This window comes from Salmo salar, chromosome ssa06 (genome assembly GCF_905237065.1).
Source record: "Salmo salar chromosome ssa06, Ssal_v3.1, whole genome shotgun sequence".
In the NCBI taxonomy this organism is placed as follows: domain Eukaryota; kingdom Metazoa; phylum Chordata; class Actinopteri; order Salmoniformes; family Salmonidae; genus Salmo; species Salmo salar.
This window is the reverse complement of record NC_059447.1, coordinates 94,437,246-94,454,642: the sequence shown is the minus strand read 5'-3', so window position 1 is coordinate 94,454,642 and position 17,397 is coordinate 94,437,246. Positions and strand designations below refer to the sequence as shown.

At 49.9% G+C, this 17,397-nt stretch overlaps 1 protein-coding gene across 1 annotated transcript in view; it reads left to right on the top strand.

Moving 5' to 3' along the window:
* Nucleotides 1-17,397, top strand: part of LOC106593329 (chloride intracellular channel protein 5) — a 52,208-nt gene that overhangs the window by 19,181 nt on the left and 15,630 nt on the right. The window contains exon 2 of the mRNA XM_045721228.1: nucleotides 17,273-17,382. Coding sequence (XP_045577184.1) covers nucleotides 17,273-17,382 — 110 coding nt within the window. The remainder of the gene's footprint in view (nucleotides 1-17,272; nucleotides 17,383-17,397) is intronic.

Genomic DNA, 17,397 nt, shown 5'->3' with positions numbered 1-17,397 from the left:
GAGGCCCCAGGCTTAAAGTCCCCATGCAGTAGAAACCATGAGGCCCCAGAGTTAGTCCCCATGCAGCAGAGACCCACGAGGGCCCAGAGTTAGAATACCCATGCAGCAGAAACCTTGAGGCCCCAGAGTTAGAGTTCCCATGCAGTAAAAATATTCAGGCCCCAGTTAGAGTCCCCAGCAGCTAAAACCAAATCCAAGCATGAATAATGTAACAGGATTCCTCTGTCTGGTCAGATCAGATATAAATTGAGTTAGTTAGAACTGTGAACACACATGAATAATACATGAGTCTCTCTCTCTCTCTCTCTCTCTCTCTCTCTCTCTCTCTCTCTCTCCCCTACTGCTGCTGGGGGAAGTGTTCACCTGTTTATCAGTGAGATTATAGTTACTCTAAGGGGTTAATTTATTGATTTCAGACTAGGTTGAAGGGTGTGATTTCAGACTAGGTTGAAGGGTGTGATTTCAGACTAGGTTGAAGGGTGTGATTTCAGATTTATAGAATTCAGAGCAGATGTAATACTTCTATAATATGGAGTGAATCAAACGAGCAGAAAATGCATCTTATTTCCCTATCTAACACCTGTTTATGTTTGTGACTAGAATGTCATGCAAAGATCATTGAACAAGAGTGACCACACAGCCTTCAGAGGGGAGGCGCCGTACCTGACCTGATTTCACTGACGAAAGTAGTGAGTTTTCAGTGATGCTGAGGGGAGAGAGAGAGAGAGAGAGAGAGAGAGAGAGAGAGAGAGAGAGAGAGATGGAGGAAGGGAGATGAGAGAGAGAGAGAGAGATAGGGAGATGAGAGGGGAGAGAGAGAGAGAGAGAGAGAGAGAGAGAGACAGGGAGATGAGAGGGGAAGAGCGAGAGATGAGGTGAGGTGAATCAGGGAGTGAGGAGGGAGAGAGAGGAGGGTGAAGTGTGCGAGAGGTGAAGGAGAGAGTTGGTGAAGTGAGGGGGAGAGAGAGGAGGGTGAGGAGGGTGAAGTGAAGGGGAAAAAGCGAGAGAGAGAGAGATGGACGAGTGAGTAGTACAGAGCTCCGCCCCCTTGCTATAGCCTGCCACCTGTTCTGTTCTCTCTCTCTCTCTCTCTCTCTCCCTCTCTCTCTCTCTCCCTCTCTCTCTCCCTCTCTCTCTCTCTCTCTCTCTCTCTCTCTCTCTCTCTCTCTCTCTCTCTCTCTCTCTCTCTCTCTCTCTGTGTGTCAGTCAGAGCTGTCTGCTTCTCATCACGCAGCTGTAGCTAGGGGGCCAAATCAGAGCCACACCTGGTCTACAGTCGTTACTACCTGTTACCTGTTTCACTCTGCATTCCACCTGACGACATTGTTTGGAGCCTGGAGGAAACTGGAGGAAAGGTAGAGGTGCGGAGCAATACAGAACAAAGCATCCTAACCTAAGGACAGAGCTACGAGCAGGAGAGCTACGAGCAGGAGAGCTGCGAGCAGGAGAGCTACGAGCAGGAGAGCTACGAGCAGGAGAGGAGAGCTACGAGCAGGAGAGCTACGAGCAGGAGAGGACAGCTACGAGCAGGAGAGCTACGAGCAGGAGAGCTACGAGCAGGAGAGCTACGAGCAGGAGAGCTACGAGCAGGAGAGGAGAGCTACGAGCAGGAGAGGAGAGCTACGAGCAGGAGAGGAGAGCTACGAGCAGGAGAGCTACGAGCAGGAGAGCTACGAGCAGGAGAGCTACGAGCAGGAGAGAAGTCACAATGAGCTCTGTCGTCCGGACGGACAGGAGGATGTAGGCTACAGTAATTTTGAAGACGTGCAGAATTGGCTCTTACTGCATCGTAAGGGACAGTAAACTCGAAGGACGGACAGACAGACAGACAGACAGACAGACAGACAGACAGACAGACAGACAGACAGACAGACAGACAGACAGACAGACAGACAGACAGACAGACAGACAGACAGACAGACAGACATGACCTCACCAAACGGAGAAGACAGAGACCCTGAGATAGAGCTTTTCGTTAAGGTAAGATGTGTGTGACAGGTGTGTGTAGTGTAGTAGTGGACAGTGTGTAGTGTAGTGTAGTAGTGGACAGTGTGTAGTGTAGTAGTGGACAGTGTGTAGTGTAGTGTAGTAGTGGACAGTGTGTAGTGTAGTAGTGGACAGTGTGTGTGTGTGTGTGTGTGTTCTGTAGTGGACAGTGTGTGTGTGTGTGTGTGTGTGTGTGTGTGTGTGTGTGTGTGTGTGTGTGTGTGTGTGTGTGTGTGTGTGTGTGTGTGTGTGTGTGTGTGTGTGTGTGTGTGTGTGTGTGTGTGTGTGTGTGTGTGTGTGTGTGTGTGTGTGTGTGTGTGTGTGTTCTGTAGTGTAGTAGTGGACGGCGCGTAGTGTTGTAATAGTAGGGGTCGAGTTACCGTAGCAACAGGTTCCGCTGAGGTCGACCCAGGAGACACCAATACCAACAGCTGGCAGAATAACACATCCTTCTCCATCCTGCGCTATGACAACAGCTCTGTGGTAAAACACTATCCTACCAAATCCACTGGACATCCTCGGGGGTTGACATCCATCTGCATCCGTCCTGGTTCTGGGCCGTATGCACAATGTGTCCACGATTAGTTTGGACTTTTAAATCATAATGAATAATAAGGGACCTGAATCCTGGATCAGTACTCTCACTGAGACACTATATGTGAATACAGGGAGGGTTACAGCAGGTGTGGCTACCTGGAGGACTAGAGGAAAGGGGAGGCAGAGAGAAGCAGGTGTGGGTACCTGGAGGACTAGAGGAAAGGGGAGGCAGAGAGAAGCAGGTGTGGCTACCTGGAGGACTAGAGGAAAGGGGAGGCAGAGAGAAGCAGGTGTGGCTACCTGGAGGACTAGAGGAAAGGGGAGGTAGAGAGAAGCAGGTGTGGCTACCTGGAGGACTAGAGGAAAGGGGAGGCAGAGAGAAGCAGGTGTGGCTACCTGGAGGACTAGAGGAAAGGGGAGGCAGAGAGAAGCAGGTGTGGGTACCTGGAGGACTAGAGGAAAGGGGAGGCAGAGAGAAGCAGGTGTGGGTACCTGGAGGACTAGAGGAAAGGGGAGGCAGAGAGAAGCAGGTGTGGCTACCTGGAGGACTAGAGGAAAGGGGAGGCAGAGAGAAGCAGGTGTGGCTACCTGGAGGACTAGAGGAAAGGGGAGGCAGAGAGAAGCAGGTGTGGGTACCTGGAGGACTAGAGGAAAGGGGAGGCAGAGAGAAGCAGGTGTGGGTACCTGGAGGACTAGAGGAAAGGGGAGGCAGAGAGAAGCAGGTGTGGGTACCTGGAGGACTAGAGGAAAGGGGAGGCAGAGAGAAGCAGGTGTGGGTACCTGGAGGACTAGAGGAAAGGGGAGGCAGAGAGAAGCAGGTGTGGGTACCTGGAGGACTAGAGGAAAGGGGAGGCAGAGAGAAGCAGGTGTGGCTACCTGGAGGACTAGAGGAAAGGGGAGGCAGAGAGAAGCAGGTGTGGGTACCTGGAGGACTAGAGGAAGGGGAGGCAGAGAGAAGCAGGTGTGGGTACCTGGAGGACTAGAGGAAAGGGGAGGTAGAGAGAAGCAGGTGTGGCTACCTGGAGGACTAGAGGAAAGGGGAGGTAGAGAGAAGCAGGTGTGGCTACCTGGAGGACTAGAGGAAAGGGGAGGCAGAGAGAAGCAGGTGTGGGTACCTGGAGGACTAGAGGAAAGGGGAGGCAGAGAGAAGCAGGTGTGGCTACCTGGAGGACTAGAGGAAAGGGGAGGCAGAGAGAAGCAGGTGTGGGTACCTGGAGGACTAGAGGAAGGGGAGGCAGAGAGAAGCAGGTGTGGGTACCTGGAGGACTAGAGGAAAGGGGAGGCAGAGAGAAGCAGGTGTGGGTACCTGGAGGACTAGAGGAAAGGGGAGGCAGAGAGAAGCAGGTGTGGGTACCTGGAGGACTAGAGGAAAGGGGAGGCAGAGAGAAGCAGGTGTGGGTACCTGGAGGACTAGAGGAAAGGGGAGGCAGAGAGAAGCAGGTGTGGGTACCTGGAGGACTAGAGGAAGGGGAGGCAGAGAGAAGCAGGTGTGGGTACCTGGAGGACTAGAGGAAAGGGGAGGCAGAGAGAAGCAGGTGTGGGTACCTGCTTACATCCTTTAAGCAGACAGGCCACTGACTATTCACCGCTTTACACGTTCCTTATTTTAAAAACTATGACCTGAAGGTAAAAAAAACAAAAACAGACAGTCCAAGGCTGAAAACCAAGACATGTTGCATCTCTGTTTCCCATGCTGCTCTGGGGGGACCTGCCCCATATAGAGGGAGTGACAGACAGCACATGGACCAGCGCAGCATCTCCCAGGATCCAATCTAACTCACATCACGCATGTTAAAGGACCCCACACATTACGTTTCAGGAAGAGGAGGTTCTCACATTAAGGTCAGGAAGAGGAGGTCCACACATTAAGGACAGGAAGGAGGAGGTTCTCACATGTTAAAGGGAAGAGGAGGTTCTCACATTAAGGTCAGGAAGAGGAGGTCCACACATTAAGGCCAGGAAGAGGAGGACTATTGATTTGAAAAGATTCTGATACTTCTTAACACTAAACAGCTCACAATGCTTTAGCCTCAACTAAATCTCTCTTCTGAGACAAGGGGACTGACCTGGAATTTATTCACCCCGAGTGTACTGTGGACAGTGGGTACTATCATAACAAACCAGAGCACTATCAAGGTAAACATCCAGGTGTCTTTGGTAAGAGGAGATGAGAGTTGTTGTAGGTTCATCAGGTCAGTGTATCTGGTCCGTCTTATTAGGTCAGGTCAGTCCAGTGCCCTGACATCAGGATGGTGAAGGTCAGTCCGTCAGATCTGCTGAACCACTGCTCTGAGAATCAATGACTAGCCTGGAGTTTATTCACCCCGAGGGATTGTGGGCAGTGGACACACACCATAACAAACCAGGGCAATTTCATCTTAAAAATACATTTGATTGTAAATGTTTTGGATTTGAACAAAGTGTCATCTCTCCAATGAACCTCAGGTCATTCTAGTTGAGTTTAATCCTGATCTTTCGTCAGCCCCTCCTCAGGTCAGTCTGTCGTCAGCCCTTTCCTCAGGTCAGTCTGTCGGTCAGCCCCTCCTCAGGTCAGTCTGTCAGTCTGTCGTCAGCCCTTTCCTCAGGTTAGTCTGTCGGTCAGCCCCTTCTCAGGTCAGTCTGTCGTCAGGTCAGTCTGTCGTCAGCCCCTCCTCAGGTCAGTCTGTCGGTCAGCCCCTCCTCAGGTCAGTCTGTCGTCAAGTCAGTCTGTCATCAGACCCTCCTCAGGTCAGTCTGTCGGTCAGCCCCTCCTCAGGTCAGTCTGTCATCAGCCCCTCCTCAGGTCAGTCTGACGTCAGCCCTTTCCTCAGGTCAGTCTGTCGTCAGGTCAGTCTGTCGTCAGCCCATCCTCAGGTCAGTCTGTCGTCAGGTCAGTCTGTCGTCAGCCCCTCCTCAGGTCAGTCTGTCATCAGCCCCTCCTCAGGTCAGTCTGTCATCAGGTCAGTCTGTCGTCAGGTCAGTCTGTCGTCAGCCCCTCCTCAGGTCAGTCTGTCGTCAGCCCCTCCTCAGGTCAGTCTGTCGTCAGCCCCTCCTCAGGTCAGTCTGTCGTCAGCCCTTTCCTCAGGTCAGTCTGTCGTCAGCCCCTCCTCAGGTCAGTCTGTCGTCAGCCCCTCCTCAGGTCAGTCTGTCGTCAGGTCAGTCTGTCATCAGCCCCTCCTCAGGTCAGTCTGTCGTCAGCCCCTCCTCAGGTCAGTCTGTCGTCAGGTCAGTCTGTCGTCAGCCCTTTCCTCAGGTCAGTCTGTCGGTCAGCCCCTCTTCAGGTCAGTCTGTCGTCAGCCCCTCCTCAGGTCAGTCTGTCGTCAGCCCATCCTCAGGTCAGTCTGTCGTCAGCCCCTCCTCAGGTCAGTCTGTCGTCAGGTCAGTCTGTCGTCAGCCCTTTCCTCAGGTCAGTCTGTCATCAGCCCCTCCTCAGGTCAGTCTGTCATCAGGTCAGTCTGTCCTCAGGTCAGTCTGTCGGTCAGCCCCTCCTCAGGTCAGTCTGTCGTCAGCCCCTCCTCAGGTCAGTCTGTTGTCAGCCCCTCCTCAGGTCAGTCTGTCATCAGCCCCTCCTCAGGTCAGTCTGTCGTCAGGTCAGTCTGTCCTCAGGTCAGTCTGTCATCAGCCCCTCCTCAGGTCAGTCTGTCGTCAGCCCCTCCTCAGGTCAGTCTGTCATCAGCCCCTCCTCAGGTCAGTCTGTCGTCAGGTCAGTCTGTCCTCAGGTCAGTCTGTCATCAGCCCCTCCTCAGGTCAGTCTGTCATCAGCCCCTCCTCAGGTCAGTCTGTCGTCAGGTCAGTCTGTCCTCAGGTCAGTCTGTCGTCAGGTCAGTCTGTCCTCAGGTCAGTCTGTCATCAGCCCCTCCTCAGTCTGTTTAGTTTAGCATTGTACAGAGAGAGGGCTATAATATACTGAACAACAGAACCACAACATGTAAGGTGGTGGTCCCATGTTTAATGAGCTGAAATAAAAGTTCGCAGAAATGTTCCATACACACAAAAATATTATTTATCTCAAATGTGTTTACATCCCTGTTAGTGAGCATTTTATCCTTTGTCAAGATAATCCAGCCACCTGACAGGTGTGGCATAAACAGAAGCTGATTAAACCGCATGATCATTACACAGGTGCACCTTTTGCTTGAGGACAATAACAGACCATTTGGCATGCTGACTGCAAGGACCATCCACCAGAGTTGTTGCCAGAGAATTGAACATTGATTTCTCTACCATAAGCCGCATCCAATGTCATTTTAGGGAATTTGGCATTTTATTGGTCACATACACATGGCTAGCAGATGTTATTGCGAGTGGAGCGAAATGCTTCTGAGGCCCATTGTGAGGTCAATTTTTATTAAAGGTATCTGTGACCAACATACAGTGCATTCAGAAAGTATTCAGACCCCTTGACTTTTTCTACATTTTGTTACGTTACAGCCTTAGAAAATAATTGATTAAATGTTTTTTCCCCCCTTATCAATCCACACACAATAAATACCCCATAATGACAAAGAAAAAACTGTTATAGAAAAAAACAACTGAAATATCACATTAACATGAGTATTCAGACCCTTTACTCAGTACTTTGTTGAAGCACCTTTGGCAGCGATTACAGTCTCGAGTCTTCTTGGGTATGACGCTACAAGCTTGGCACACCTGTATTTGGGGAGTTTCTCCCATTCTTCTCTGCAGATCCTCTCAAGCTCTGTCAGGTTGGATGGGGAGCGTTGCTTCACAGCTATTTTCAGGTCTCTCCAGAGATGTTCGATCGGGTTCAAGTCCAGGCTCTGGCTGGGCCACTCAAGGACATTCAGAGACTTGTCCTGTTGGAAGGTGAACCTTTGCCCCAGTCTGAGGTCCAAAACACTCTGGAGCAGAACATCTTGCTTCTCATGGTCTGAGAGTCCTTTAGGTGCCTTTTGGCAAACTCCAAGTGGGCTGTCATGTGCCTTTTACTGAGTAGTGGCTTCCGTCTGACAACTCTACCATAAAGGCCTGATTGGTGGAGTGATAATTTTATCAATTTTAGAACAAGGCTGTAATGTAACAAAATGTAGAAAAAGTCAAGGGGTCTGAATACTTTCCAAGTACACTGTATATCTATCTATCTGTATTCCCAGTCATGTTAAATCCATAGATTAGGGACTAATGGGTTAATTTCAATTGACTGATTTCCTCATATGAACTTTAACTCAGTAAAATCTTTGAAATTGTTGCATGTTGCGTTTTATATTTTTGTTCAGTACACAAAACTGCTTTGTATTGTAGTCCTCTGGTCAGTTTAGTCAAGGAAAGCCCTACAGATGTAGGATCTCAGTTTGAGCCAGTCTCCTACAGCAGGAAAATAATCCTGCAGCAACAGGAAATGTGAATAATTATGTGGATTATAAATTTATAGCGGTGGATACATACAAAAAAAATCAAGTATGACATTTTAAAAAGTGGAAATTACAAACTATTTAAACCTGAAAATACACTAAAACGTTTTTTAAAAATTGACGCAGTGAGCAAATGAAGTGTTTGCATAGTAGAGCTCAGTGTATTAGGTCAGTCCTGCTGTCACTGTCCCTCTATTGTCCTCGGTGTTCTAGATGTTAACTGTCTATAATGATCAGCAGTGCATTGTGTTGCCACAGGACCCATAGAACTCAGCAACAACAATACACTTGTAGAAGCTTCAAACACACACACACACACACACACACACACACACACACACACACACACACACACACACACACACACACACACACACACGCGCACACACACACACGCACACACACACACACACACACACACGCCACACACGCATAGACAGAAGCTCCACTACAGCATCAATGGTGGGGGCATTGGCATACAGTCTAGTCAGCATGGTACAGAGAGACAGTGGCTCGCTCATCAGATACAGTGGTCCATCATATTACACTAGCTAGCCTGACCGCCACACCCCATACTACACTAGCTAGCTAGCCTGACCGCCACACCCCGACCCATACTACACTAGCTAGCTAGCCTGACCGCCACACCCCGACCCATACTACACTAGCTAGCTAGCCTGACCTCCACACCCCGACCCATACTACACTAGCTAGCTAGCCTGACCGCCACACCCCATACTACACTAGCTAGCTAGCCTGACCTCCACACCCCGACCCATACTACACTAGCTAGCTAGCCTGACCTCCACACCCCATACTACACTAGCTAGCTAGCCTGACCTCCACACCCCGACCCATACTACACTAGCTAGCTAGCCTGACCTCCACACCCCATACTACACTAGCTAGCTAGCCTGACCTCCACACCCCATACTACACTAGCTAGCTAGCCTGACCGCCACACCCCATACTACACTAGCTAGCTAGCCTGACCCCCACACCCCATACTACACTAGCTAGCTAGCCTGACCTCCACACCCCGACCCATACTACACTAGCTAGCTAGCCTGACCTCCACACCCCATACTACACTAGCTAGCTAGCCTGACCTCCACACCCCATACTACACTAGCTAGCTAGCCTGACCCTCACACCCCATACTACACTAGCTAGCTAGCCTGACCTCCACACCCCATACTACACTAGCTAGCTAGCCTGACCTCCACACCCCGACCCATACTACACTAGCTAGCTAGCCTGACCTCCACACCCCATACTACACTAGCTAGCCTGACCTCCACACCCCATACTACACTAGCTAGCCTGACCTCCACACCCCATACTACACTAGCTAGCTAGCCTGACCGCCACACCCCGACCCATACTACACTAGCTAGCTAGCCTGACCCCCACACCCCATACTACACTAACTAGCTAGCCTGACCTCCACACTCCATACTACACTAGCTAGCTAGCCTGACCCTCACACCCCATACTACACTAGCTAGCTAGCCTGACCTCCACACCCCGACCCATACTACACTAGCTAGCTAGCCTGACCCCCACACCCCATACTACACTAGCTAGCTAGCCTGACTGCCACACCCCGACTCATACTACACTAGCTAGCTAGCCTGACCTCCACACCCCATACTACACTAGCTAGCTAGCCTGACCTCCACACCCCATACTACACTAGCTAGCTAGCCTGACCGCCACACCCCGACCCATACTACACTAGCTAGCTAGCCTGACCTCCACACCCCATACTACACTAGCTAGCTAGCTAGCCTGACCCCCACACCCCATACTACACTTGCTAGCTAGCCTGACCTCCACACCCCATACTACACTAGCTAGCTAGCCTGACCTCCACACCCCATACTACACTAGCTAGCTAGCCTGACCTCCACACCCCATACTACACTAGCTAGCTAGCCTGACCTCCACACCCCATACTACACTAGCTAGCTAGCCTGACCTCCACACCCCATACTACACTAGCTAGCTAGCCTGACCTCCACCCACTGGGCAGAAACTGGTTGAATCAATGATGTTTTCACTTTATTTATTTTAACCTAAATCCATGGTGACATGGCGAAATGTTTTGTTGATTTCACGTTGAATTCGAAGTTAGTTGACAACTCAACCAAATGTAAATGAAAACTAGATGTTGAAACTGACCATACTGTCCTCCTCACACCAACCAGTGGATGCTAGCCCTAACCTTACACAAATTCTGTCTAAGTAAATATTATGAAGCTGAAGTTTACGGTCTAGTCAAATTCATTAAACCTTTTTTACTGCAGTGAGCTAAATCAGGGTATAAACCTCACACACAACAATGTCTTAAAACAAGAAGACACCTGGACCCAAAGTCAGATATTGAGTTGACGTGTAATTGCATTTTGAGTTTGCATCCCGGTATTACACTTCATATTCAGTTCCAGTCGAAAGTTTGGACAAACCCAGTCATTCATAACCACTCTGACATCAATTGAAGAAACAAATAACTAATATAAGATTTTTTTATTTTATTTGAACCTTTATTTAACTAGGCAAGTCAGTTAAGAACAAACCCTTATTTTCAATGACGGCCTAGGAACAGTGGGTTAACTGCCTTGTTCAGGGGCAGAACGACAGATTTGTACCATGTCAGCTCGGGGATTTGAACTTGCAACCTTTCAGTTGCTAATCCAACACTCTAACCACTAGGCTACCCTGCCACCCCGAAGATGTCTTCGGTACATAATTGGTCTAGCCTATAGTCCGAAGTTAAACACACTAGCGATCACCTTCCTGTGTGGACTGTATTATTATCCATACAGGATGGACCGGTTACCTTATGCTACACTCCAAAATGTCTATCCAGAACATTTAGGTTGTATAGCCCTAGGCCATGCTGTTGGTTCACTGAGGCAGGGTTAACTTACAGAGCTAGCCTACACTTATAGTTCATTTCTATTTATTTTGAATAGCCTAGTAATAGGACATTGTTTATATTTTCATTATTAATAGTCTCACAGTTTAGCTTCAGCTACAGAATATCTCACCACCGTGCGTTTCCATCTCCTCCTCTCTCTCCCTCCTTCATTCCTTTCTCCAGTGTGCAGAGAGAGGTGATGCCAATAGTTTAATGAAATATGTTTAGTTGTGAAAACATGTTACTATGGACATTCCCGAAACAGATTTAACTTGGTTTCCCAAATGAAGCACTGGGTAGCTGCAGGAACAGGGTAGGAGAGCACCATACAGAGTACTGGGTAGATGCAGGAACAGGGTAATGGAGCCCATACAGAGTACTGGGTAGCTGCAGGAACAGGGTAGGAGCCCATTGCATACAGAGTACTGGGTAGCTGCAGGAACAGGGTAGGAGAGCCCATGGCATACAGAGTACTGGGTAGCTGCAGGAACAGGGTAGGAGAGCCCATGGCATACAGAGTACTGGGTAGCTGCAGGAACAGGGTAATGGAGCCCATGGCATACAGAGTACTGGGTAGCTGCAGGAACAGGGTAATGGAGCCCATGGCATACAGAGTACTGGGTAGCTGCAGGAACAGGGTAATGGAGCCCATACAGAGTACTGGGTAGATGCAGGAACAGGGTAATGGAGCCCATGGCATACAGAGTACTGCGTAGCTGCAGGAACAGGGTAGGAAAGCCCATACAGAGTACTGGGTAGATACAGGAACAGGGTAGGAGAGACCATGGCATACAGAGTACTGGGTAGCTGCAGGAACAGGGTAGGAGAGACCATGGCATACAGAGTACTGGGTAGCTGCAGGAACAGGGTAGGAGAGGCCATGGCATACAGAGTACTGGGTAGCTGCAGGAACAGGGTAGCAGAGCCCATGGCATACAGAGTACTGGGTAGATGCAGGAACAGGGTAGGAGAGCCCATGGAATACAGAGTACTGGATAGCTGCAGGAACAGGGTAGGGGGGCCCATGGCATACAGAGTACTGGGTAGCTGCAGGAACAGGGTAGCAGGGCCCATGGCATACAGAGTACTGGGTAGATGCAGGAACAGGGTAGGAGAGCCCATGGAATACAGAGTACTGGGTAGCTGCAGGAACAGGGTTAGAGAGCCCATGGCATACAGAGTACTGGGTAGATACAGGAACAGGGTAGGAGAGACCATGGCATACAGAGTACTGGGTAGATGCAGGAACAGGGTAGGAGAGCCCATGGCATACAGAGTACTGGGTAGCTGCAGGAACAGGGTAATGGAGCCCATGGCATACAGAGTACTGGGTAGATGCAGGAACAGGGTAGGAGAGGCCATGGCATACAGAGTACTGGGTAGCTGCAGGAACAGGGTAATGGAGCCCATACAGAGTACTGGGTAGCAGCAGGAACAGGGTAGGAAAGCCCATACAGAGTACTGGGTAGATACAGGAACAGGGTAGGAGAGACCATGGCATACAGAGTACTGGGTAGCTGCAGGAACAGGGTAATGGAGCCCATGGCATACAGAGTACTGGGTAGATGCAGGAACAGGGTAGGAGAGGCCATGGCATACAGAGTACTGGGTAGCTGCAGGAACAGGGTAATGGAGCCCATACAGAGTACTGGGTAGCAGCAGGAACAGGGTTAGAGAGCCCATGGCATACAGAGTACTGGGTAGCTGCAGGAACAGGGTAGGATGGCCCATGGCATACAGAGTACTGGGTATCTGCAGGAGCAGGGTAGGAGCGCCCATGGCATACAGAGTACTGGGTAGCTGCAGGAACAGGGTAGGAGAGCCCATACAGAGTACTGGGTAGAAGCAGGAACAGGGTAGGAGAGCCCATACAGAGTACTGGGTAGCTACAGGAACAGGGTAGGAGAGACCATGGCATACAGAGTACTGGGTAGCTGCAGGAACAGGGTAGGAGAGGCCATGGCATACAGAGTACTGGGTAGCTGCAGGAACAGGGTAGGAGAGCCCATGGCATACAGAGTACTGGGTAGCTGCAGGAACAGGGTAGGAGAGCCCATGGCATACAGAGTACTGGGTAGCTGCAGGAACAGGGTAGGATAGCCCATGGCATACAGAGTACTGGGTAGCTGCAGGAACAGGGTAGGAGAGCCCATGGTATACAGAGTACTGGGTAGCTACAGGAACAGGGTAGGAGAGGCCATGGCATAAGGAGCCAGGGTAGCTGCAGGAACAGGGTAGAAGAGCCCATGGCATAAGGAGCCAGGGTAGCTGCAGGAACAGGGTTTGCCAGCCCATGGCATACAGAGTCCTGGGTTGCTACAGGAACAGGGTAGGAGAGCCCATGGTATACAGAGCGATGGGTTGAATATCACCTGTCGCCCAGAGAGAGGCTACATGCTTCTCAAACAGTGGTTGATGTGTGGAGTGAAATAACCAGAGAATCCTACCCAGCATGACTGATGAAGAGGAGGAGGATAAATAACCAGAGAATCCTACCCAGCATGACTGATGAAGAGGAGGAGGATAAATAACCAGAGAATCCTACCCAGCATGACTGATGAAGAGGAGGAGTATAAATAACCAGAGAATCCTACCCAGCATGACTGATGAAGAGGAGGAGTATAAATAACCAGAGAATCCTACCCAGCATGACTGATGAAGAGGAGGAGTATAAATAACCAGAGAATCCTACCCAGCATGACTGATGAAGAGGAGGGATAAATAACCAGAGAATCCTACCCAGCATGACTGATGAAGAGGAGGAGTATAAATAACCAGAGAATCCTACCCAGCATGACTGATGAAGAGGAGGATAAATAACCAGAGAATCCTACCCAGCATGACTGATGAAGAGGAGGAGTATAAATAACCAGAGAATCCTACCCAGCATGACTGATGAAGAGGAGGAGTATAAATAACCAGAGAATCCTACCCAGCATGACTGATGAAGAGGAGGAGTATAAATAACCAGAGAATCCTACCCAGCATGACTGATGAAGAGGAGGAGTATAAATAACCAGAGAATCCTACCCAGCAAATGGACAAATGGACCGGCAGGAAAGCGTCCTCCATTTGATATTCTAGTGAATACAGATGACATGTGTTTTATCCGCTGATTCTGTCCATTTAATAATGGACCATTCTAAACTAATTTGACATATTAGTAAAAATTAGCCCTAGCTCCATACCCAGCCCTGTGGACCCCTAGCTCCATACCCAGCCCTGTGGACCCCTAGCCCCACACCCAGCCCTGTGGACCCCTAGCCCCACACCCAGCCCTGTGGACCCCTAGCCCCACACCCAGCCCTGTGGTCCCCTAGCTCCATACCCAGCCCTGTGGACCCCTAGCCCCACACCCAGCCCTGTGGACCCTTAGCCCCACACCCAGCCCTGTGGACCCCTAGCCCCACACCCAGCCCTGTGGACCCCTAGCCCCACACCCAGCCCTGTGGACCCTTAGCCCCACACCCAGCCCTGTGGACCTCTAGCCCCACACCCAGCCCTGTGGACCCTTAGCCCCACACCCAGCCCCGTTGACCCTTAGCCCCACACCCAGCCCTGTGGACCCCTAGCCCCACACCCAGCCCAGTGGACCCTTAGCCCCACACCCAGCCCTGTGGACCCCTAGCCCCACACCCAGCCCTGTGGACCCTTAGCCCCACACCCAGCCCTGTGGACCCTTAGCCCCACACCCAGCCCAGTGGACCCTAGTCCCACACCCAGCCCTGTGGACCCCTAGCCCCACAGCCAGCCCTGTGGACCCTTAGCTCCATTCCCAGCCCAGTGGACCCTTAGCCCCACACCCAGCCCTGTCGACCCTTAGCCCCACACCCAGCCCTGTGGACCCTTAGCCCCACACCCAGCCCAGTGGACCCTAGTCCCACAGCCAGCCCTGTGGACCCCTAGCCCCACAGCCAGCCCTGTGGACCCTTAGCTCCATTCCCAGCCCATTGCTATGTAAAGGTGTCTCTGTGGTCAGTGAAGCAGGTAATGGAATCAGTATTCATAATTCAGTCAGTCCATGGTGTCAGGTGACTGGGTTAGTTTCCACCGCTGTGGAAACTCCACACACACACACACACACACACACACACACACACACACACACACACACACACACACACACACACACACACACACACACACACACACAGAGTGAGATACCTGATCTCTCCCCTCCTCTCTCTCTCTCCCCTTTCTATCTCCCCCTTCTCTCCCTCTCTCGCCTTCCCCTCCTTCTCGCTCTCTCCCTTCCCCCTCTCTCTCTCCCCCTCTTTCTCTCTCTCTCTCTCTCTCTCTCTCTCTCTCTCTCTCTCTCAATTCCATTTCAATTTAAGGACTTTATTGCCATGGGGAAACATATGTTTACATTGCCAAAGCAAGTGAAATAGATAATAAATAAAAGTTTATTTTTTATTTTTAATCAAGAGTAAACATTACACTCACCAAAGTTTATTTAACCGTTATTTAACAAGGCAAGTCAGTTAAGAACAAATTCTTATTTACAATGACGACCTAACCCGGCCAAGACCTAACCCAGACAACGTTGGGCCAATTATGCTTTTCTGTATGGGAATTCCAATCACGGCCAGTTGTGATTCAGCCTGGAATCAAACCGGGGTCTGTAATGACACTTATAGCACTGAGATGCAGTGCCTTAGACCGCTGCGCCACTCAGGAGAATAAAGATATTTCAAATGTCATATTATGTCTATGTACAGTGTTGTAATGATGTGCAAATAGTTAAGGGAAAATAAATAAACATAAATATAGGTTGTATTTATAAAGGTGTTTGTTCTTCACTGGTTGACCTTTTCTTGTGGCAACAGGTCACACATCTTGCTGCTGTGATGAAACACTGTGGAATTTCACCCAGTAGATATGGGAGTTTATCAAAATTTGATTTGTTTTCTAATTCTTTGTGTATCTGTGTAATCTGAGAGAAATATGTGTCTCTAATATGGTCATACATTTGGGCAGGAGGTTAGGAAGTGCAGCACATTTTGCACCTCATTTTGTGGGCAGTGTTGCACATAGCCTGTCTTCTCTTGAGAGCCAGGTCTGCCTACAGCGGCCTTTCTCAATAGCAAGGCTATGCTCACTGAGTCTGTACATAGTCAAAGCTACGGTGGGGGACTCTCTGATCTCTCTGTAGGTGATGGCTTTGTTATGGAAGGACCAGCTAGCTTAGGGGACTCTACTCCAGGTTCATCTCTCTGTAGGAGATGGCTTTGTTATGGAAGGACCAGCTTGCTTAGGGGACTCTACTCCAGGTTCATCTCTCTGTAGGTGATGGCTTTGTTATGGAAGGTTTGGTGAATCGCTTCCTTTAAGGTGGTTGTAGAATTTAACAGCTCTTTTTCTGGATTTTGATAATTAGCGGGTATCGGCCTAAATCTGCTCTGCATTATTTGGTGTTTTACGTTGTACACGGAGGACATTTTTGCAGAACTCTGTTTGCAGAGTCTCAATTTGGTGTTTGGCCCATTTAGTGTCTTCTTGGTTGGTGAGCGGACCCCAGACCTCACAACCATAAAGGGCAATGGGTTCTATAGCTGATTAGAGTATTTTTAGCCAGGTCCTAATTGGGATGTCAAATTTGATGTTCCTTTTGATGGCATAGAAGGCCCTTCTTGCCGCGTCTCTCAGCTCGTTCAAGACTTTGTGGAAGTTACCTGTGGCGCTGATGTTTAGGCCGAGGTATGTATAGTTTTCTGTGTGCTCTAGGAAAACGGTGTCTAGATGGAATTTGTATTCGTGGTCCTGGCGACTGGACCTTTTTTGGAAGACCATTATTTTTGTCTTACTGAGATTTACTGTCAGGGTCCAGGTCTGTAGGGGCCCAGGTCTGTCAGGGCCCAGGTCTGACAGGGCCCAGGTCTGTCAGGGCCCAGGTCTGTCAGGGCCCAGCTCTGTCAGGGCCCAGGTCTGTCAGGGCCCAGGTCTGACAGAATGTGTGCAGAAGATCTAGGTGCTGCTGTAGGCCCTCCTTGGTTGGGGACAGAAGCACCAGATCATCAGCAAACAGTAGACATTTGACTTCAGATTCTAGTAGGGTGAGGCCGGGTGCTGCGGACTGCTCTAGTGCCCTCGCCAATTCATTGATATATATGTTGAAGAGGGTGGGGCTTAAGCTGCATCTCTGTCTGACCCCACGGCCCTGTGGGAAGAATTGTGTGTGTTGTTTGCCAATTTTAACCGCACACCTGTTGTTTGTGTACATGGATTTTATAATGTCATATGTTTTTCCCCCAACAGCACTTTCCATCAATTTGTATAGCAGACCTTAATGCCAAATTGCCTTTGTTTTGGTTTGTTTGTTTGTCAGTTAGTGTGTGCAGGGTGAATACGTGGTCTGTCGTATGGTAATTTGGTAAAAAAGCCTATTTGACATTTGCTCAGTACATTGTTTTCACTGAGGAAATGTATGAGTCTGATGTTAATGATAATGCTGTCTCTCTCTCTCTCTCTCTAGGCGGGTAGTGATGGAGAGAGTATCGGTAACTGTCCGTTCTCCCAGCGTCTCTTCATGATCCTGTGGCTGAAGGGAGTGGTCTTCAATGTCACCACAGTCGACCTCAAGAGGTATGCCAGCGGTTA